Genomic DNA, 22327 nt, shown 5'->3' with positions numbered 1-22327 from the left:
TTTCTGTTACTTGTCTTTATGTGAGATAGGAACCTTATACTCGTAGCTGCTTTTGAACCATCTGCAGCGGGGGGCAAGTTACGGTGGCCTTGGGAGCACGTATTGCTGGGGGAAGAGACTTTCCTGCTCACAATAGTGGTAGGAGTTGGAAGAGTCTCAGAGTGTTTTGCTTAATAAAACATGGATCACAGACTTTGTTGGATGTTTTTCTTCATCCTTCCAACCTGCTTGTGGTCCTGGGAGAATATCAATGCCTGCAATAACTGATAATGAGAGCTGTTCTGACCAGGAGACGTTAATTCATTTACAGCACTGAATGGGGGCAAAGTTCTTCGAATTCTTTATGAAGAAAATGATGAGTCAGAGGTGGAAATTATTCATGTCACATCGCCCATGCTGGAGACAAGAAGAACAGATTCCTTCCGGTACCCCAAAACTGGTGAGACCCTCATATCTTACATGTCTGTTTCTGGGAGACACGTGTTTTATTCCATGTGCCTGACAGCAGTGACTTTCCTAGCCTGGAGCAGGGGGCTGCTGGAGAGGTGTTGAGTAGTTTTTTAACTGGCGTCCAGGTGGTGGAAATGTGTTTGGGGAAATGGCTGCTGTGGAGGTTAGATTAGTCACTGGTGACTGTGCTGATATTCCAGCCATGTGGTTACTAAGAGCTCAAAGCCTGGGTCTCTCAGGAGTTGGCGGAAACCCTATCTGATTGTCACTATTTTGGAGCTGCTGTCTCAGATCCTGGTAGATCTGAGTTGCTGAGGAGCTGATTCTCGTTACAGCCCTGTGTCTCTGAGGGAATAGCTGCAGATTTTTGGCCTTCTGCTTTTTCAGGAGGGTTTCTGTTTAGCTGCTGGCAGTGCCCTGATAGTTCAAGTTCTGAAGGACTGTGGTTTCCATGATTGCTCTTGGACTTTGAACAACAAACTCGGCATACTGACAGCCTACCAGGAAACCCCCCTGTCATCGTATTTTGAAACAGTAAATGATCTGGAGACCTCAGCAGTGAAGGGGTGAGGGCAGGCTTGAGGCATACAAAGTGGAGTGCCGTTGGAATCAGGGAAGCTGGACTTAGGCAGACCTGCTGTGGGCTGATCCACTGACGTGTGTCAGGTGTATTGGGCAAATTTGGACAGTCTGACCCTTGTCCTTTTGAGATTTCTCTTTTTTTTTTCAGCAGGGCAGGTTACTCACAGTTAACCAAGTGGTTCACTCTGTCCTCACTCCTGAAATCTTCATTTATTGGAGAAATATCTTGTTTCACTGACCTTCCCAGTTTGCAGAATTCATTTCAGATCTTGCAGCTTCCCTGATCCACTGGGAAAAGTTTTCTGCTCATGATCCTGCTTTCCTGCTTGTTTCAAGGAGGAGGAAAGGCTCAGTGTTACCCTGGGAAGCTAGGGATGACTCCCCATGCTTTTTCGGCACTTGTGTACGCTCACATTTCTGAGGGTATTTTGCCATAGTTAAATGCTAAGCTTCAGCAGTTCAGGAAAACAAGCCAACCAAAGCCCAAATCCTTTTGAAAAAAAAAAACCCCAAACCAGATTTTAATCTCTGTGTTGTAGTTTCCAGTCTGAGCTGCAGAGCTAATAGCCCTTTTCTGTGGGTTGTTATGAGGGCAAAGCTTGAGGTAGTGGAGATAATTCTTCCCAGGGAGAAGGTAAGTACTTAAATAGGTCAGCACTGGGGCCCAAGGCAAGCTGTTTCACCTCAGTGCATCATTTTTTGTGTATAAACCGGGTTGATGAAGTGGGAGTATTTCACGGCGGCATTGAGAATCTTTGGAGTACGTGGAATTTACCACTTGTGACTTCTTGTGGATCAACTGGCAGCGGCTTTATTCTTACCATCCAGCTTTGCTGTGGAGCAGGCCCCGACATTTAGCACTGCAGGTGCTGTACAGCAGGAAGAGTTGCTGCTTTGTGCAGGCTTTGTGTAACAAGTTAACTTTGGATTTTCAGTGTTCCACACAAATATGTGGCTTTGTTATCTTAATGACACTGGTCATGGCAATAGGATTTTAAGAGTGAGTTGCTCTGATTTTCAAAGATGCTTTTTAGCACTGGATCACTTTGTGCATGACCTCAAGAATAACAGCCAAACAGTAAATAAGAACTTGCTTTGCTATCCCGATCACTCCTGAGCATTTACTTCCAGCTAGTACAGGCATCCTTTGACTGTGGGAGAGAAGACTGCCTGTGACAGCAGCATGGCTCTGGGTTAGATCTGTTTGCAAGATTACATCCACTGAGTCTGCCTTACGTTTGCAGTTTCTTTTTCTCCTGCCTGGTTCTGTGCTGCCTCTCACGCATGCAAGCAGGCTGTAAAGATCATTCTGCTGTTTGCCTTTTCCAGTTCTGTATGAATAACACCACAATAATCTACAGTTCAAGTCTGCCCTCTTGGAAGCAAACGATCGGTGCCTGACTGCTAACATCTGTTTTTATAGGTACAGCAAATCCAAAGGTCACTTTCAAGATATCTGAAGTGACAATCAATGCGGAAGGCAGAGTAAGTTCTATGTTCTGCTTGTTTTCCAAATGGATATAATTTCTGTGAATCCTTTTTGGTAAAATTCACTTTCCAGTTCAGTGCAAATAAAATTTCTTGGTTTTGATAACCAAGTTATCAAAACTTGCAGTGCACTTGGCTCATCCCTGTGCAGATACTTGGTGTCTGTGTGTGCAGCAGTATTTCTCAAGGCTGTGCTTTCCTTCTGTACCACTGGTTTATGAGCTCAGCTTCAGAGCAGAATATTTTAGGTGTGGATAGTTAGACCTGCTTATGTGACAGATCTCTTGATTGGGTGCAGATATTGGGAAAATCTGATTGCAAAGACAATATGTCAGCTTACGAAGGCATGAAAATATGGAAAGAGATGAACTTTGCTCTCGCCCCTGGATTTTTTAACAGATGCAGAAATTTCCATAGCCCAGTCCAAGATCTTTGGACATTTGGGAAATTAGTCTTACCAGACAGATACAGTAACAGCCATACATTACTGGGATTCTCTCTACTCTTGAGCTACTTCAGCCATCAACAGTCACCTGCTGGGACAGCGATGCTGACGTCAGCCAGCAAAGGCAAGAAAGCCGTCACGACCCATGGGGTGCAACTGTGACTTGTCCCCAGTCCCAGCAGGGACAGACTGCAGAATTGCATATCATGAATTAGAACCACGTTGATAACTGGATGTCATGCAGGATGTTCAGCATCTACCGATGAAAGCGCCTTAAAAAATAGCTTGGTACAAATCATCTCCCCTTTGCATGGGGAAACTGAGTTTTCAAGTGACTTGCCCGAGGCGAGTGATGGATTTGTGAGCAGCACCCAGATTTCTGGAGTCCCAGCCCTGGCTGTGCTGGTATTGTGCAGCTCTCCTACTGTTTTCGTGTCTGGCTACAGACCGGGTTGAATCCCCGGTGTTGCAAAGGCTGAACAATCTAAATTGCATGAGCTGCACAGAAGTAGTCTTCTGTGGCCGGACTCTCATCGTGCATGAAAACTGGTTGTGGGGGTTCATCTCAGTGTCACTGAATTGCTGCTTTGTCAACAGATTGCAGATGTTGTGGATAAAGAGCTAGTTCAGCCGTTCGAGATCCTCTTTGAAGGAGTAGAGTACATTGCTAGAGCTGGGTGGACGCCAGAAGGAAAATAGTGCGTATGTTAATCCTGTCTCTGCTTAGGGGGTTTGGGGCAATACAGTTAGAAGCAGAATGTAGTCGCCTCTGTCTTCTTCAAGCTTAAGCCTGCTTTCATTTTTACATTCCTGCAAACTTGGTTGTGCAAAGGGGATGATTTTTCCAAAACTGAAACAGAGCGCTCCTTGTCTCTTTCTCTGGTACCTGGCCCTACTGCTTTGGCATTGGGCACTCACAGCCTTTGATGTATGTGTCCTCTCAGCATCCCTGTGAGAGAGAGTGCAGTGCTATTGTCCCCATTTTACAGATGGGGACCTGAAGCCCAGAGAGGCTAAGTGACTTGCCATGGTCACACAGGAAGTCTGTGGCTGAGGAGAGAAATGAGCCCAGGTCCCCCAGGCCCTAGGCTAGCACCCTAACCACTGGACCATCCTTGCTGACCAGACTTACTGATCAGAAAACCTGCTGTAAGTGCTACTTACATTTGCATGTCATTTTAACCCTGTAGATGATGTAGTACAGTGTTTCTAACTTACCAGAAGCTTCTCCAGAATTGCACTTCTACAGTTCTTGAATCTAAAGATGGCTTTCATCTTTCTAATTTTTTTTTTCCCCCCAAATGTGGAAGAAATGCAGGGACGTATTTGCTCCATTACCTTGCTTTTTGTGAGATTATTGTTAAGAGGTACATGTAAAGCCATCAGAAGTATGGCAGGGTCCACTGCCAGTCCGTTTAGGTGTCAGTATTATTCTCTGCCAGATATAGATTTAAAACAAGAGTATTTTCACAAGTACCCTGAAATTTCAATTGAAATTTTTCTGCTTTATTATTCCCTCTGGTTTTTCTCTTCTCTTTCTCCCCTAAAGCACAATTCAAATCTGGGAGAATAGAATTAATTAAACTTTTGAACCGGCAGTGCTTATGCAATATTGAAATGAAGTGAAATAAGTTCTTGTGTTGTGGAAGAGATTTGTTTATGTGGGTTAAATTTTACAGGTGGCTTTGTGCTTAATCTGAAATTGAACATTCTTGGCTCCCTCAAAATGCCTAGTGCTAATGAGTGTCTGTTGATTTTCAGACCTGTCTAATACTCAAGGTTGCACATTATTTTCTCTAATATCTGTCTCCTTAACAGCATCTGGTCCATTTTACTGGATCGCTCCCAAACTCGACTGCAGATAGTCTTGATCCCTCCTGCATTATTCATCCCAACAGAAGATGATGCAATGGAAAGACAGAAACTTATCGATGCTGTACCAGATTCTGTTACACCTTTCATTATTTATGAAGAAACAACAGACATCTGGATAAATGTAAGAATTTGAATTTCAGCTTTCTCTGACAGTTTGTGGTTCAAGACCCTGTTTGTAGCACTTGAGCAACATTGGTGTTACTGTGCTGCCTAAGAGAATGTTCCCTCTGTGCATGTTCTGTGCTTCCTGCTGTAAAAAACAGTCTGTGGAGGACAGAGAAATTTGGGGTGTGAAAGTGGAGCTGCTCTGCTTGCGGCTGCACAGCAGTCAGACAAAGCTAGGAGGAGAGCCCAGGGCTCTGGCGTTGCAGGGCGGCCCCTTGCCTGCAGTGTGACCCACTGGCACCCTTCGACTTCTTGGTGCCTGTTGTTCACCAACAGCAGTGCCAACAGGTGAAATATTCTTCAGCCAACAAAGATGTATCTAGGTGATACTGGGTGAACGAGTCCCGAGAGTTGGCTACCAGTCACTAAAAACCTTCCTTAACTATGTATGGTCTGGTGAAATAGGGTCGTGTGTAATGTCCTCGTAGGTGTGCCTTAGGGCCTGTGCTGTGAGACTGGACACCGGTGTGCTAGGCTAATGCTGTAAAAATGAGTGCTGTTCACCCTTCTGCAGATAAAGATCGATGTCTCTAAAACGATATCGTGTTGGAGGTGTGCCAGGGTTCAAGAAGGCCTGGGAACATCAATCACAGACGGGTAGTTGGATCTTTCAGCAGAGAGCATTTGCACAAAGCCTTCTGGTGAATTATCTCTATGCAGTGCTCTCTATGATACCGTGTTTCCTCCTTAGTAGTGTGCCTGATTTCAGGATGGTGCAGCGAGTTGTCCTTTCTCCTTTATTTTTACTGTCTGGCAGCTTGTACTGTACAGATAAATGCTCCGAGTCCCTCAAAAGATTGTCCTTTGAAGCAAGAGCTGGCATCTTCATGTGTGGGAAGATGATGTGAGCTCGTCTTTCTTTAAATAATCTTCACTTGTGGGCTAGCGCTGGACAGAGGAGGCCACTGAACTCTGGCTTCTCTGGGTGGCTCTTGTGTACTGTCTGCACAGCTGGACCAACCTCTGTATCTAATCTAGAAAAGCAGGTGCGGAAAATCTTAATTAGTTCGGTGGCCAGCATTTAGAGTTAGACTAGAAGAAAGCCTGGAGCTGTGCAGCATATGTGGCCGCTGTCTGCAGACACCCCTGGCTCATAAGCATAACTGGTTCTCCCAGTAAGGGACAGTGCTGCATCCCGCTGGTGTGAACTGTGTTGTCTGTGTGGAGTGGTATGAGGAACTTAGTGTGTGTGACTTCAGGGCCAAAGTCCTGCTGATAATGATCCACTGCTCTGTCTCCACAGATCCATGATATCTTCTATGTTTTCCCTCAAACCCATGAAGATGAGATAGAGTTCATTTTTGCCTCTGAGTGTAAAACAGGATTCCGTCACCTATACAAAGTCATCTCAGTTTTGAAGGAGAGCAAGTATAAGCGGTCATGTGGAGGCCTCCCTGCTCCAAGTAAGTGAAATTATTCTTTTGCTTTAATTGGGCATTTGCTGTCGGCTAGTGAGGAAATAAATGTCCTTCCAGGTGGCAGGAGTTGTTGTCTTTTTGGAAACTCCTGCTGTTGTCCAGGAAAGCACTTCACTGTACAGTCATTCCTCTTGAAGTTGTACAGAGGTTATTCTGTATTCGGGATGCCTTAGTTGTAACCCCGATTATTCCTCACAGTCTAGAGGGAAAAGCTTCAAAAAATCAAATGGGAAACAAGCTCCCTGTGATACTGGGACATGCATTTAGCTGGCTTAGCCTTGTCAGCGTTGAGACTGTGCGCGGACTTTGCCAGAGGTTAATCATTATAGCAGTGATGTGACTACCTCTGATGGGCAGGGTCCAGTGTATCTAATAGATGCACGTTGGTTCAGGACTTGATTTTGCAAGTAAAACCAACATAGTCCCTGTTAGCATTTACAAGCAGTTTGGTAGCAGAGAGGCTGACAAGGAGCATGGTTTGAACACACTGTAAAAAGTTCTGTGAAGGGCCTCCCTGTCTGGGAGCCCACATGTTAGTCACCTTAAAATGAACATGTGTGCTCGGCACCAAAACCTATGATATGACAACTGTTCAGAGAATTCCTCTCTGCTCTTAAAAATAATCATAGTATTGCTGTATAGACAGAGGTGTTAGTAGGAGAAAATTACTGGCAGCTGTTGCAAATGGAAATGCAGGAAGAATCATTTCAAGCAAAAAAAAATCAAGAACTGTGTGCTTTTGAGCTGCAGTCGAAGTGTGGTCTTGCTCAGATGCATGATATAGCTGTGTGCAAAGCTCCTGGAGTGGTTTTTCCACAGCCTGTATACTTTAGTTTACAGTTTCACGCTGTGTGTGTTGAAGGCACTTACTGGGCTCTGCGTGTACAAAAAACACACCTTATTTTAGTAGAGGTCCTAGTTTTGTGCAGCTTGGGTTTTTTTCCAGAAAGCATTATATCCTGGGTTATTTCAGTTTCTCTGAATGCATCCAACTTCTTTTTCTCACTATATTTCCCTAGTTCTAATGGAAATTAAGTCATCTTAAAAAAGCACAGTTGTTCCCCACCTGTTGCAAAATCCTCCATTTTTGACACCTGCGAGTCCCTTTGCACACCCATTTTTCAGTATAAAACCTCTATTTCTGGGCAAGTGAAAAAATACTTTTTTTAAAAAAAAAAAAGGCAAGCAAGTCCAGGCCTCAGGCTGAATCCTGTAACATACGTTTCACAGAATGTTAAATAGTACCAGCCCTAACGTGTTTCTGGGGAGCTGGCAGAGGTGTGGGTCTCCTGCGAAGGCAGGTTGCTGTTGGGTTTAGTCTAGTAAAAATGCTTGGAAGGAAGAAGTATTACTGTGACTATGTGTTTTGTAAAATGTGAAAGTGTCAAATCTGTTTGTATGCTGGTTGTTTGCAGGTGACTTCAAGTGCCCCATCAAAGAGGAGATAGCGATTACCAGCGGAGAATGGGAAGTGCTTGGCAGACATGGATCCAATGTAAGTCTCCGCTCTCGCTGCGTGGATATCTTGCACGCAATGGGGAGGTGGTATCTGGGGCCTCACAAATCAGTACATGTTGTGTTAGTGAGGCTGTGCTCTCTGAGAAGAGCAGACCCTGCCACTGCCTGGTATTGAGTTCGAGCGTAGTAGGATCCTGTGAGGTTTTTTTTGTGTGCTTTCATCCTTCTCTACCTCTGACAGGCTGTTCTGGACCAGAGGGTGTGATTTTGGCTGTGTGGGAAAGCAACACAGGCAACATTAGCTGGCTTTCTTTTCCTGCATGTTCCTGTGTGGATCCTTGTCAACAAGGAGTTTTCCCCACTAAGTTCAAGGCTTAAAGAGGAGGAGAAAGAAGCAAAAATACTGCGAGGCAGCAGTGAGGAAATTCCACGTGTTCCATGAGCAGCAAGATGTCATGTGGTGTGCAGCTGCTGTCGTGGAATCAAGAGATACTTGTTGGAGGGATCAGCATAAATCTTTTAACGCTGTCTCTTTTTAGTCAGAATGTGTAGTGCTTATGTTCCATGTAGCTTGTGAGCTCGCACAAGGAAGGAAGGAATGCTCCCAAAACCACTGCTCTTCTGGTTCTGAGCTGGATGAATTCTTTGATCATTTGAATCAAACAGCAGTTCAAGGAGAACTGTCTGACTGGTTGGGACTTTGTGAAGGTCTTTGAAATCCTTCCTAATTGGTAATTAGAAATAGGGTTAGGGAATGAAGCGTACAGATTGGCTTGCATTTGCATCTGTTCTGCTGTTGGCTCAAAAAGGAGGGACAACTGAGGAATATTTAACATGGCAGTGGTTTATGGTCAGCTGCTGCCTTGATTTCCTTCTGGGGTGGTCTATATCGTATGTGATTTGGGAAAGGGTCTGAAGAGCAGGGAGGTGACAAAGAATGGGGGACAGAGTTATTTAGCGTAGCAAACAGTAGGGGAGACTGGGGAGAGTAGAGGACCTGCATGAGAGAGCTGAGCAACAAGGTGTGAAGTATAAATCATAACTGACAAGAGTTGTGGACAGCAAGAACAGTCTTTTGGCTTATTAATTGCAGATTGTTGGGCTGTAACTCAGCGTTACGGAAGTGGGGTGGGGGGATACTTGCAGGCAGTAGAACCGGGTGTTGTTTTGGCAAGAAGCAATATTGAGGAATATGTTATTTGCTTTGTTTTTGACAGATCTATGTTGATGAAGCGAAAAAACTGGTGTACTTTCAAGGCACAAAAGACTCACCTTTAGAGCATCACTTGTACGTTGTTAACTACAAGAATCCTGGAGAAGTGAAGCGGCTGACAGAACGTGGTTACTCTCACGCCTGCTGTGTCAGCCAGGTACCTGTCTGCCTGAGAGGCCCTGTGTAGGCAGGGCTGCCTGGTTGTGCCGTGGCTTATCACCAGCCTTGTCCTTCATCAGTCAGCAGACAAGGCTGTATTTGGATGCAAGATAAGCAGATTTCACACTGTGTTGTGTGCTCCTGTATGTTGTACAGTGAGTGTGTAAATCCACCATGGAAACCAGATTTGACCTCCCAGTGTAGTTGCTCCTGAGCTCAGTTTTGAACAATTCATCCTGGCTGCTTTTGCCTGAAGTGGCCTACAGAGCAGTCACCAGAGGAGGTGAGCCTGTGGCAGCACAGAGTGGGGTTCCAGGCATGTGGGGCAGTAACCTGTTCGGTTGGGAATGCTTTACCCAGAAGAGGACGTGTGACAAGGTCCTCATGCCACTGTTGGTTTTGCAGATGTATTTAGGGCTTTGGAGTGTTGATATCTAAACCTTGCTAAGGACTGTAGCTTCTCAGAGTATCTCCTGTTACGAAAAGAGCTCAGACTTCCTGGTTTAATTTGATCCATATGCATCTTCTGAAAGATCTAAATGCAGGATGAGTGATCACTTTTGCTTGTGCCTCTTCGCGGAGAAGTTCAAGGTAGTGTTTTGTTTCTCCCTAGGATTGTGACATGTTCATCAGCAAGTACAGTAATCAGAAGAACCCGCACTGTGTGTCGCTTTACCGGCTGACAGGACCTGAAGATGATGCAGCAGCTCACAGGACAAAGGAATTCTGGGCTACCATTTTAGATTCAGCAGGTAATGGCGTGGATGAGGAACTGGAAAAGTACAACCAGGGTCGCAGAATGAAAGATATCCTGGAATATGCTTGCTTGAGATTTGCTGGTTTGGGTGACTAGACTTGTCTCTGAAACTCATACTGTGTGAGGAGTTCTTGGAAGTGCAGGAGCGATGTTTCCAGCTAAGCAACAAATGGGTATAAACTGGCAATGAAGGAATTTAGAGTGGAAATTACCAAGTTTCTACTGCTAGAGCCAGTAGCAACTGTAGAACGCCAGTTTTGGCATTGGGGGAATGGTTTAAGTGCGCCTATTTACTCCGTACTATATTCCTGCTAACGAGCATGCTTCTGGGCCTCTGGGGAGGGGCAGAGGCTTCTTAAATAGTTGTGTGCTGCTGCCTGCTCGTGTCTTTGTGAGACAGCTCTTGGACTTTTATTTTTCCACTGTGTTTCTGTTCCCTTTCATCTCTCCTTCCCTAATGCACACACCATATCCTATGCTTTCCGTGTATTAATGCAGTGAGTCCTAAGTGGAGTTAGGAAGGGATGGGGTACCTATAACAGCTGTGTCAGGGGAGGAGTGTTACTAATGTTCAGAGGAGAGCAGGGATGGGAATGGGATAGGACTGAGGAAGTTTCCCTAGGGCTGGGGTGTTGCCGGTCACTGCCTGGTCCCAGCCACATCCACTGGAAAGCATGGTAGGGCTCCATTGGGATTGCAGCGAGATTGGTGATGGGCAGGGCTGGAGCAGAGCTGCGTTATTCATCCATTCCCTGTTAAACCATACTCTCCGTTCCTTCCCATGGCAGGCCCTCTTCCTGATTACATTCCCCCAGAAGTGTTCTCCTTCGAGAGCTCCACGGGGTTTACGCTCTATGGGATGATGTACAAACCTCACAATCTGCAACCTGGAAAGAAGTACCCCACTGTGCTCTTCATCTATGGAGGTCCTCAGGTGAGCGCAGCGCATTGGTGAGCAGTGGGGTGGGCTGGCCTGAGTCACTCCACTGCTCTCCTGTATGTTCCTGCTCTGTGCTGAGGGTAAGGTGCAGCTTTTTGCTTGTTTGGTGAGTCTCTGCTTGGCCAAAGTTGCGGTAAGTGATCATGATTCCCAGGTCGTGGACCAGGGCACTGCCACTTGTCTGAGAATTGGTATGGAGGAGCAGAGCTGGAACTGGGAGGAAAGGGACTGCAGATAGTCCCCGTTACTGTGTTGTCTCCTCTGCAGCGGCTCCTGTTCTTTGTTTTCACTTCCCCCAAGCGTATGTGAGGGGAGCTCTCTGTTAGTACTGACGACTACCAGCGTGTGTTTTTAGGAGGGCTTTTTCCCACTCATGGATAGAAGGTGAGTCCCTTAGCCCTGCTTTGGTTCCCACAGCTCTGCTGTGCCCTGCTGTGGTCCAAGGCAGCTGGAGTGAGACTTGGTGAAGGGCAGGATTTTGTCCTGGGAAGGATCAGAGAGAGAGGAGAGCAGAGCTGCAGGCTGGGGGTTGGGTTGTGCTGTCAGCAGCTGCCCCTCTTGCTCTGTGGCCATTGGTGCTGCAGAGGAGCTCAGTTCAACTCTCCGTGCCTGTGACGCAGAATGGATTGTTACTGGGGGAAGAGAGTTTATTTCACAGCAGACCACAAGCAGCGAGAGGGAATCCTGCAGCAGGGAGCAGGGATCTTGAAAACTCTACATTATAAAAATGTATAAAACATTCAGAGGAAGGTAAATACAAATGAAATCTGAAATTGAATTAAGAGTTGACCTCTGGATTCCATTACATATATGGTTGTGTCATTGCTGCTCTTTTATTCCAGGTACAGCTAGTGAACAATCGGTTTAAAGGAATCAAGTATTTCCGTTTGAACACTTTGGCCTCTTTAGGCTACGTTGTTGTTGTCATTGACAACAGGGGGTCCTGCCACCGAGGGCTGAAGTTTGAAGGAGCATTTAAATACAAAATGGTAAGTGGAGCTGTGAGTCTGGTTCTTCGTATTTTCAGCCAGAGACAGCTTTGAGTCCCAGTGTTATCCAAGCTGAAGCACCAATTTGGCACAGATGCCCAGCATTGCCTGTGTGACGCTGTCGGGGTGTGGGGAGGGGAACTGCGTATAGCTGAGCAGTGTGGGTCTGAGGGAGGAGAGGCACTTGATGTGGGAAAGATATAATGTTAGGGTTTGAGGTTGCAAACCAACTCCAGCTGTTCAGGCATGGCGGGGGGGCGGGTCTCTTGACTCCTACAAGAAATTGTTTGCTGCTCACATGAAGCAGCATAGCTTCATTCTCAATGTGGATTACTATTTAGGGCGGTTCCTGTGTCAGGATGGAGAGGGTGAGTGTGTTTGGCCATGTGTACAGGCAGGGCAGACCTGTGCCAGGTTCTTCTGGCTTTGCAGTGTAGCTCTCTGTGTTGGGAATGGCATTTTCATGCACAGAGCTAGAATTCAGCCTTGCTTTTGTAACAGCAAAAAGCAAAAATACTGAAAAATCTTACCTGTCCCCAAGCAAGGAGACAAATGAAGAAAAGGATAGTGAAGAGGTGGGTTAGCGTGTAGTTATTGTCTTGTTGGGGAAAGAGGTCATCTTTCTGTAACATGCCTAGCACGGTGGAGGGCTGGTGTGTGGTTGGGTGCTGAACACACAGAAGCAGCAGAAGTCTGAAGGTGGTTACCTTTGCAAATCCTGAGAATGTAACTTTTGTCTGGAACTAACAAAACTTTACCTTTTTCTCTCCCCTCCCAGGGACAAATAGAAATTGATGACCAAGTGGAAGGGCTGCAGTATTTAGCATCCCAGTATGACTTCATTGATTTGGACCGCGTTGGCATTCATGGCTGGTCCTACGGAGGCTACCTCTCTCTAATGGCTTTAATGCAGAGGTCAGATATCTTCAGGGTATGTTCATACATTGAGTAACTATTCTGGTGGTGCAGACAGAATTTTTCCCTTAACCATGTAACCTCCCACGGGTGTTCACAGCACAAAGATATTTGAGCTTGCTCTAGACAACTGAGGACACACTGCGCTGGCTGTTTTCTTCAGGACTGTTCCATTTGGGTGAATTCAGAGGAAATTTGCTTTTCTAGCACACATTTCTTCCACAGTATTTCTAATCAGGCTTTGGTTATTTTTTTGATACTTCACAGACAACAGACCTGAAAATCTATTCACTCTTTAAACCTAGTGCATGCCAACAAGCCAGAGTACCATGTAAAACCAGCTTTCAATGGGTATTGCAAGAGCAGTCATAAGTTGTGTGACCTTGGGTTGTCTCCTGAGTTCTCTCCGCTTGTGTTTCTGTGTGAAGCATGGGGATGAGACGCTTGTCCTCTGTAAGCCTGTGGTAACTGTTGGCTCTGAGAGGTCTCTGGGGCTGGTGTTCACATTGAGTTGAGGCTGGTACAGCTGCAGGACTCAGCTTTTCAGAGGCAGTGATAAGAGTACAGCTCCAATAATTAATACAAAAAGAGATGCCTCAGATCACAAAATTGCATTTGTGCAATTAAGTGCTGTGCTTTCCTACCTCTCCCCACAAATTTGCAGCTTTTCTGCCCAGGACAGTGTGGTGTAACCACCCCAAAGAGCGTGGTGTGACTGCACCATCGCTATGCTTGCTTCCCCCAGCTCCAAATGAGCCAGATGTAATCTTCACCTATGTGAAGGTGCAGTGTTGTCCATGAGGCTTTCTGCATTAGTGCGAGCAGGGTGTTTTTGGGCAGAACACGCTTGTGGTCCGAGAAACCTGGCGTAGAAGAGGAGTGCGGGGCTGTTCAGGTAGGCCAGTTTTACTGGAATATGGGAGAGTCTGTTCTCATGAGCTGGGGTGAGGAGGAAGAACTGTTGACCCCATTCAGCTGAGCACAGAAAGATATTCCTTCCTGTAAGAGAGCTTTAAACTGTTGGACTGTTGAGCTTGCAATAACTTCAGGGTGCTGCTATAGCTATACCACTCTCAAGTCACCTGTGCTGAAGGTACCTTACACAGTCTTAGCTGTTCCCTGCTTTGTCTCAGCCGAGCTCTTTGTGCTGTGAACCAAGGGAAATGATCCTGCTGAAAAACGACACCTCCTGCTCTTTCTCCTCCCCTCTTTCCTGCACTGAGAGGATAGTTTATTTGCAGACTGATCTATTCCCAGATCAAGTTGCCCGTGCTGCTTTATAGCAGTGTGTCCTGAAGCAGACAGGAGGGCAGCCTGGGGTTGGGGAGAGGTATTGAAAACAGGTTCTTGTGATTTCGTGACTTTGGACCGCTATAGTAAATGGCCAGACTGCTGTTGGGCAAGTCTCAGAGGTAGAGATGTGATAAGAGCTGGATATTGCTCTTGGAATGTGTTTTGTTCTTTGTGGCTGCCCTTGCTTTGTCTAAGTCCAACCTGAATACTCCTGGGAGGTTTAATAATTACTTCTCTCAAGTCCTTAAGGGTTGTTCTATTTTTACTTTTAAAAATACCTGCCTTGCAAAGGGTTTGGTTTTTCTGTGGTGTGTTTTTTTTTTTTTCTCATTGGTCTTGTTTTTACAAGCCCCTCTGCAAGCTGGTGGTAGCTATGCAAGGTAGTTTGATGAGTCCTGGGAAATCAATCCCAGTTTCTGTTAGACGTTCAAATGAGTGCAGGTTTTGCAACCTGAAAGCAGAGCACTCAGCATTTTGGACAAAATCCACTTCCCTCAGCAGGCCTTGTGGTGATATGTTCAGCGGTGCTTCTGGTTTGTCTGTAGGATCTTCCTAGCTTTCAGCAGCTGCCTTGTTTTCAGTACATGTAGGTCATAGCTGAACTGTGCTGATATGTATGAACCGTGGGAGGGAGGGTGAGGATTGCTTTTCTTTTTCCACTGCAGGCTGTGGATTGTAAACTTCTTTGGGGCAATTGTAGTTGCACTGGGATAGAGCTGTGGGAGGGAGGGACATCCCCAGGTCGGGTTTGTCGTTCCCCTCCCCATGCTGAGAGCCCTCTTGAACTTGCAGGTTGCCATTGCCGGAGCACCCGTCACGCTGTGGATTTTCTACGACACTGGTTACACAGAGCGCTACATGGGCCACCCGGATCACAACGAGCAGGGGTATTACCTAGGTTCCGTGGCCATGCAGGCTGAGAAGTTTCCTTCTGAGTAAGTATGGTTATGGCTCTTGCCTCCTCCTTTTCCTACCAGGAAAGTTCAAGCCCCACAGACAAGTTTTTATCTCCCTGTTCTTGGCAACTGAGTCCTGGAATCACAAATGCTAGTATTAAATAGTAATTAAAAAAGATAAAACAAACCCAACACTAATAAACTTAACACTTGAATGAATATTTGCATAATTACAGGCCATTCCATGTAATCCCTTTTATATGAGCTGTAATTAAAAACTATCTTTTATGTCTAAATAAATGACAAACATATCGTCAATTCTGATTAGCACTTTAAAGCCACATTAAGCTAGACAAAAATTAGTAGTTCAGGATGCTTTCTGCATGCTCGGAGGCTGTATCCGCATAGAGCTGTCTGCAGACCAGGCTGAGACCATGGGCTTTCTTGCCAAAGAGCTGAAAATCAGCAGTGATTCTGAGCAGGTGTTAAGCCATTGTCCAAGCTAGGAAATGCTTCTGAGAATAAAGAAGATAGACAGATAAAAGGTCTGACCGTGATGTGCATATGCAGGAAGAACTTTTAGAGGAGGAAAGAATAGGTTTGGGAGACATGTCCTTCCAGAGCAATTCACAATAGTGAAATCACTGTCTTCAGTGCAAATATTTTTTTTTCTGCCGAGTGCTGTTGAAGGGGTGTGTGCGGACTGTGAAACGACTGGCAGGTTCTGGGGTGCTGTCTAAAAATGTTTGTCTCTTGGTTTTCTCAGACCGAACCGTTTGCTGCTGCTGCATGGGTTCTTGGATGAGAATGTTCACTTTGCACACACTAGTATTTTACTCAGCTTTTTAGTGAGAGCTGGGAAACCCTATGACTTACAGGTAAGGCCAGAACCAGGATGTAAAGGTAATGTGTCTGTCTTTGAGGAGTCCAGAATTGGAACTTGCAACATGACTGTGCTGGGCAGCTTGGAATTCTAGGATAAAACTGTAGTATTTGAGACTAACATTCTTTCAAAAAGAAGATTTTATGAGTAAACAAAAAAAAATATTAGGCAAATGAGCCGTTAAGAGCAGTTATGGCTGCTCCTGAGGAGATCTGCAGCTTGGAGGCAGTACAGCAGAGTTTTTTCACTGTGGAACAGGGTTACGCATTTAATTAAACCCTGCTGGTTCCGTGCAGATGCAGTCCAGGTATCCCCTCCCATGCTGCAGAACAGGGAGCATGCCCATTTACGTGGTCTGCCTCTGTTCAGCCAGGCTGCTCACCTGCAGCCCAGCAGCAGCTGGAGCAGAGGGTGCCGCGGGTTGTCTCTGCGTTCAGTCGATGGAGGATGGGGTGTATTAGCTCAAGTGTGGAGTTAGTGTAGGGAGATTACATTGATATTTTGAGTGTGGCTCTGGGAACCAGTTTAAATGTTGGTGCCTGCAACTCTTGTGGATACTCATGACTTTATTTTATATATTTTAGATCTACCCTCAGGAGAGACACAGTATAAGGGTACCCGAGTCGGGAGAGCACTATGAACTCCATCTACTGTATTACCTGCAAGAGAATCTGGGCTCTCGTATTGCTGCCCTGAAGGCAATGTGACTGACCTCTGCAGAACTCTGCTCCACTGGCTGCTTTACCGAACGAGGAGATGTAAGAGACTAGAGAAAATAGGATGGGACATTGCATTTTGGTGCCTGCCACATGTACACACACGTACACACACACACACAGAGACACTTTTTTAAAAGTAAATTTGGTGCCATACAGGAAATTGAAGTACGGTGACCTAATAACTTTAAAGCTTGGGGTGTAAATAAAATCAAATGTCTGTGGTATGATGCAGTACCATGGGTGTTCTCTTGGGGGAGGAGCTGAAACTGAAAATAGCGTACTCTACAGCACCAGATCGTCGCTTTTTAGAAGCATTATGACATATTGATGTATTTTTACAGTGTGTTCCTTGGTATGTTATTACATAGTACTGGATGATTTACTCATTACACAGCAGGAGTTTACCTGAATGGTTACAACTTGTATTACATTTTAAATGCTATCATATAGCTTTTGTGCTTCATGAAAGGAATGTGTCTCACTCCTTAGAAGCTGGTCACAAGTTAGATACATCACCTATCTAGATGTTAATTGTTTAAGAAGAAAGACTTTTAAGCTGCCTCCTAAAGAATTTAAATTTTGGATTCAGTTCAGTTGATGCCGGGTTCTTTTCAATGATTTCTTCTCTCCACAGGATAAATCACACTCTTTTTTTAGTTTCAGCAGCTCGAGATCCTATCCTGATTGTACTTGATTTCAGTGGGGAAGTGAAATTATATTTTACTGTGATACAGGCACAACAATCTTTTATTCTGAGATGCAAACTAATTTAAGTCAAAGAGCTGAAACTCTGTAAATTTTAAAACAAGCTTAAAAGTGCAGCTCATTTCTCATTGACTTTTTCCCTTGATGTTCATTCTGGAGCTGGTTTTGCAATACTGTTTTCTTACTGTCACATGAGCATGGTCTAGGTATATGCATCCCATTATGATTTTAAAATTCCAATACTCTAATTCAAAGGCCTACATAGGATTTAGTGAGGAGAGACCTTACAAACACTACATGTGAGGCAATATGAACTGTTTCGTTGAATTTCCTGCTTTATTTGAGGGTCTGTTTCCCAGGCTCGTGCTCAGTTCAGCTCTCCGTTCCTGGGTCCTTTCTAGCACTGCTGCCTGGCATGATTATGATGCTGTATTTGAGAAACCCTCCCCTGTATAGCTTAAGGTAACCCCGCTGAGCCGAAAGGATATGCAATCCCACTTGTGCTCTTGCTAGTGAGGTTTGAACTCAGCAGAAGGCTTGGCTAAAAAGTATCGTAAGTGTGTGAAGTCACTTTGAGCTTGCAACAGGTCGTTTAAGATGAAAATCCATAGCAAAATGATTCTCTTTAATCCAGGAAATTCTCCCCTTGGGGCTTACCTCTGAAACTCCTGTAAGTTTTAATGGTTTTCTTAGAAATCTAAGAACTTCCTTTTTTTTTTTTCTGTTTCGGTGCTAGAGAGCAGCAGAGCATGATTTTCTTTCCATCTTCTAAAAATCTGGAACCACTCTCAGTGTGTACGCTCTTAGTACTCCACATGTTGTAACCTTGTATTTTCTTTGCTTTTGTACTGTTCAGCTTGATCCTGAAACTCTGGGATTTAACACAGTCTGGCTGTATTCTATCAAACCGCATCGTTTTTCGGTTAGGCTGCTGGGCAGATGCACCAAAGCTGTCAGAGCTGGTGCAGTTACACGGTTGTAAAATCTGTGTGTGAGAACAGGATCCATTTTTCGGGTTACACAAAAGCTAGCCAAAGCAAACAGGCGTGCAGGAAATGCAAATTTCCTCCGAGGTGGGGGTGCTTGGTTTGGGCTGTTTCCTGGTTTTCAGATCACAGTGATTTTTAAGTGGATCAGTTAAAATACCATTAGCAGGTCAATACCAGGCTTACAGTTTTATTTTGGGCAAGGCACGGCAGGGACGGAGGCCAGCTCCTAGAATGTCTTCTCTTAGTTGTTGTGACTGAAGCGAACGCAGCATCCCTGTGGAGTGTGCTATAGTCAGTATGGAGAGTCGGGTAAATCTGCTGGTGCATTTGAGCTCGAGCAGCACGGCAGTGAGTAGAGACAGGTGTAAGCTGTTACGATGGAATCCCATTGTGTTCCTTACGTGTTTATGCTGTATTATATATACATATATCTATATCTGTTCATATATACATATATGTATAAAACTACACGTGGATAGTATCGCCTTTTCCAAGGTTGTTTATATTTTGTTCAATACTAAATTAACTTGCTTTTTGGGGTGTTTTTGTTCTTTTTCTAGAGGTGATTACCCTGGAATGTAAATGTGTATGATTTTTAAGATGAAATTGATCCTTTTGTTTAAAAAACAGAACAAAAACGGCCTTCATCAAACAGTGCTTTTTTGGGAACTGAAGAACTAAATGTTATGCAAGCAAACCAGGCTAGGTTTTGATTTGGCACAGGATGTGATTATAAGTACTGACATATAACTTTCTAATAATGCATCCTTTCACTGTTTTAACTATATATATCGAAAAGCTATTAAAGTACAACGTACTGTAAGTACTCTGCAACATAAATTATGTATTACCTGCTGTCCTACAGATGTTTTTTCTTTCCACTGTAGTTAAGCACTTTAAGACCCCATGCTCTCTTACCTTGTGGAAGTGCTGGGAGGATTTATCATCAGAATTTTGTAGTTCTTGCAAAAGACACCTGTTTGTAGGTGAAGGTGTGAGAGATGCCTTACGTGAGGTCTGATCCAGCCCTACGCAGTCAACAACTACATTCCCAGTGACACGGGAAGAAGGGCAAAGCCCGTTGCAACTGCAGAGGTGAGAAGGTGTTAGTGCTGAGGACCGCTGCGTCAGTGCTGCTGGGGGGAGTAGTAGTCCTGCACCTCGTGTGGGAAAGTGTCGGTCCGGCACTGGGCCAGAGCGGTGGCTTTGCCCTGCTCTGCGCCGCTGGGGTCAGCTGCTCCAGGTTGTGCCTTGTGGTCCAGGAGATGGTAGTGTCACTCAGGAAGAGGTTTCCAGCCTGTTTGATGTTTGGGATTATACTTTGTCACTTCTTGTATGTTAAAAAAAAAGTCTTGGTTAGTGCAAGTTTTAAGCAGAACTAGTGAGATCCTGGGGGAGCGCCTGCGAGGGAGGTTGTCTGTGGAGGAAAAACACGTGAGAAGGAACCATCCCTGTGGCTCCCGGCCCACACGTTGGTGTGTCCCCTTGGGGACCTTCTGCCTTCAGCAGAGGTCTGCCCCGAGCCCGGCAGGACACCTGCTCTGCGCAGGAGCAGGACTGAACCTTCATTGCATGGTGGATATGAGTTGCAGAGGTGTCTTTGAGATGAAAGTTTTAATTTCATACATTTAAAGTAGTATATATGGAATATGGGGATCTGAGTGATGAAATACTGGAGTGGTTGGGTGTTGATGCCAGCAGTTTCTGCTCGTTTGCAGTGGCTGGGCTTGGTTGTGCTTGTTTCTCATAGAAGCACGTTGTTTCGCCCCGTTTCAAGGCAGCTTCCAGTAATTCCTCTTGAGTGTGCAATGCGCAAAGCTGTTGGGTTTCACCCCCTTTATGTCTTCTTATTCAGAACAAAGTAGAATTAATAACTACCCAGAACTGCCTAATTTTTATAAGCTCCAATAACTTGTTTGTGAATGAAATCGTGAGTTCAAAACACCAAGTAAAGCTTTGGAAATCTACTAACTTCATTGTACTAGAATGGAAAATGCATTCCCTACTTACTGGTGGCATTTGGGCATAGGCCATGGAGATACTTTCCGAGCAGGATGGTGTAGTAACGCTGTAACCCCAGAGCGCCGTATGTCTGAGCCTGTGTGGCAAATTACGGAGAGTTCACAAGCTCCGCGCCCGGGGTTCCCGACCCTGACTCCCCACCAGGAAAAGCAGGTTGTGTTTCTGCTGTGTGTGTCCGTGTGTAAGGCAGGCTGTTGTGCTGCTGGCGTGAGGCTCAACCGTTAACGAGGCAATAATAGAGTATAAATAAAGGAAATAATCAGCCAGATTAGGACACTGCCTTGAATTGCCTGTTTACTTGAGTACCAGAACCCTGTAAAGACTTTTAGTGTGTCCCTCGCGGTTCTCCGGGCCGCTCCTTTGGAAGGGGAAGAGAGATCTTCATGCGGTTTTTACTTGGATGTTCCGCACAGTAGAAGTTCAGGTGTTTAAATTTAGAACATGAAGTGCCTGCTGTTTGCGTTAACAGAATTGCATGTCTCACTCCAGTGGGTTTATTGGTCTCCCTCCCTCCCCTACCTTTCTAGCTACATGGCTTTTAATCATGTAAAGTGGAGACATTAGTTTTGCTGCATTTTATTACAAAACCTTTGTTGCAATAAAGATGCTGCTAAATAAATTGAATTAAATGGTTTTTCCCCCTGTATTTTGAACGGTCTCTTCCTGATCCAGTAGAGTTTGTGTGTAATTAAATCTCTTCCCTCATTGCGCTGTGGAAAGAGGCAATGATGGAAAACGTGCGTGCATGTTTTATATACTTGTCGGGGAGTTTAGCAAAAGCATCTGCGATTTTCCCTGTCCCTCGTGGTTAGGGAAACTGATATAAACAGGAAGAGCAGGCGTTTGCTTGGCACAACCGCGTTCCCGCTCCTAAACGTTCCCTTGCGAACGCGGTTGGCAGCCCTCGGCAGCCAGCAGCCGGAGCTGTCGCACCGGGTACGGCACGGCCGCGGCTTCGCTGGCCGAGTGCCACCGGGGAGGAGGTGGCCTGGTGCCGAGGCAGAAGGACAGAGGGACCTGTGAGCAGTGGACGGGCTCTGCCAAGAGGAGAGATGTCTCCTCGTGCAGTCGCCTCATGCTTGGCCTCGTGGATGCCTTTGTGAGCAGTATGGGCTTTGCAGGCACCCTGGTTCTGCTTAGTGCTGCCCTGAAGGGGCTGGGGGGTCTCAGGGCAGTCACAATTCCCCTTTTTGCTCATTCATCCTGATTTTTCACCCACGTGGAAGCACCCCCTATTTTGGTGGCTTTCAGAAATACGCTGGTAACCAGCCGTGTGTTGATACATTGCATTGTGCATCCCTCTGGGGTTTCTGTAGGCCCTACCATAACATGGCAAAGCTTCCCCAGGAGCCTTCAGCAGCCCTTGTGCAACACAAGCTGGGACGCGAGTGTCTCACCAGCGACTGGTTGTGGGTGTTTGGGTTGTGGCTGGAGGAGGGACGTGCTTGTGCCTTTGAGCTGGATTTGCAAGTGTGTGCCAGTAGGTCGAGGGAGATTCTCCTTCCCCTCTACTCTGCCCTAGTGAGGCCTCATCTGGAGTACTCTGTCCAGTTCTGGGCTCCCCAGTTCAAGAAAGATGAGGAGCTACTGGAGAGAGTCCAGCGCAGGGCTATGAGGATGAGGAGGGGACTGGAGCATCTCTCCTACGAGTAGAGGCTGAGGGAGCTGGGCTTGTTCAGCCTGAAGAAGAGAAGGCTGCGAGGAGACCTAATATATGCTAATAAATATCTGCAGGGTGGGTGTCAGGAGGATGGGGCCAGACTCTGTTCAGTGGTGCCCAGCGACAGGACAAGGGGCAACGGGCACAAACTGAAGCAGAGGAAGCTCCAGCTGAACATGAGGAAGAACTTCTTCCCTCTGAGGGTGACAGAGCCCTGGCCCAGGCTGCCCAGGGAGGTATCTCTGGAGATATTCAAGCCCCGCCTGGCCGCGGTGCTGTGCAGCCTGCTCTGGGTGACCCTGCTTG

At 45.8% G+C, this 22327-nt stretch overlaps 1 protein-coding gene across 4 annotated transcripts in view; it reads left to right on the top strand.

Annotated features, from left to right (window-relative positions):
* DPP8 (dipeptidyl peptidase 8) overlaps positions 1-21007 on the top strand; it is a 30337-nt gene extending 9330 nt beyond the window's left edge. For all 4 annotated transcript variants that reach the window (XM_075431758.1, XM_075431757.1, XM_075431756.1 and 1 more), the window contains exons 7-20: positions 311-439; positions 2456-2517; positions 3563-3663; positions 4784-4961; positions 6249-6408; positions 7839-7918; positions 9099-9251; positions 9867-10005; positions 10799-10944; positions 11793-11939; positions 12718-12870; positions 14940-15082; positions 15810-15921; positions 16511-21007. In XM_075431758.1, coding sequence (XP_075287873.1) covers positions 311-439; positions 2456-2517; positions 3563-3663; positions 4784-4961; positions 6249-6408; positions 7839-7918; positions 9099-9251; positions 9867-10005; positions 10799-10944; positions 11793-11939; positions 12718-12870; positions 14940-15082; positions 15810-15921; positions 16511-16633 — 1826 coding nt within the window. In that variant the 3' untranslated portion in view covers positions 16634-21007. The remainder of the gene's footprint in view (positions 1-310; positions 440-2455; positions 2518-3562; positions 3664-4783; positions 4962-6248; positions 6409-7838; positions 7919-9098; positions 9252-9866; positions 10006-10798; positions 10945-11792; positions 11940-12717; positions 12871-14939; positions 15083-15809; positions 15922-16510) is intronic.
* The last annotated feature ends 1320 nt before the right edge of the window (positions 21008-22327 follow it).

Source organism: Opisthocomus hoazin, chromosome 10 (genome assembly GCF_030867145.1).
Source record: "Opisthocomus hoazin isolate bOpiHoa1 chromosome 10, bOpiHoa1.hap1, whole genome shotgun sequence".
In the NCBI taxonomy this organism is placed as follows: Eukaryota; Metazoa; Chordata; class Aves; order Opisthocomiformes; family Opisthocomidae; genus Opisthocomus; species Opisthocomus hoazin.
Note: the sequence above shows the minus strand (reverse complement) of the source record. Positions and strands in the feature narration are given on the sequence as shown.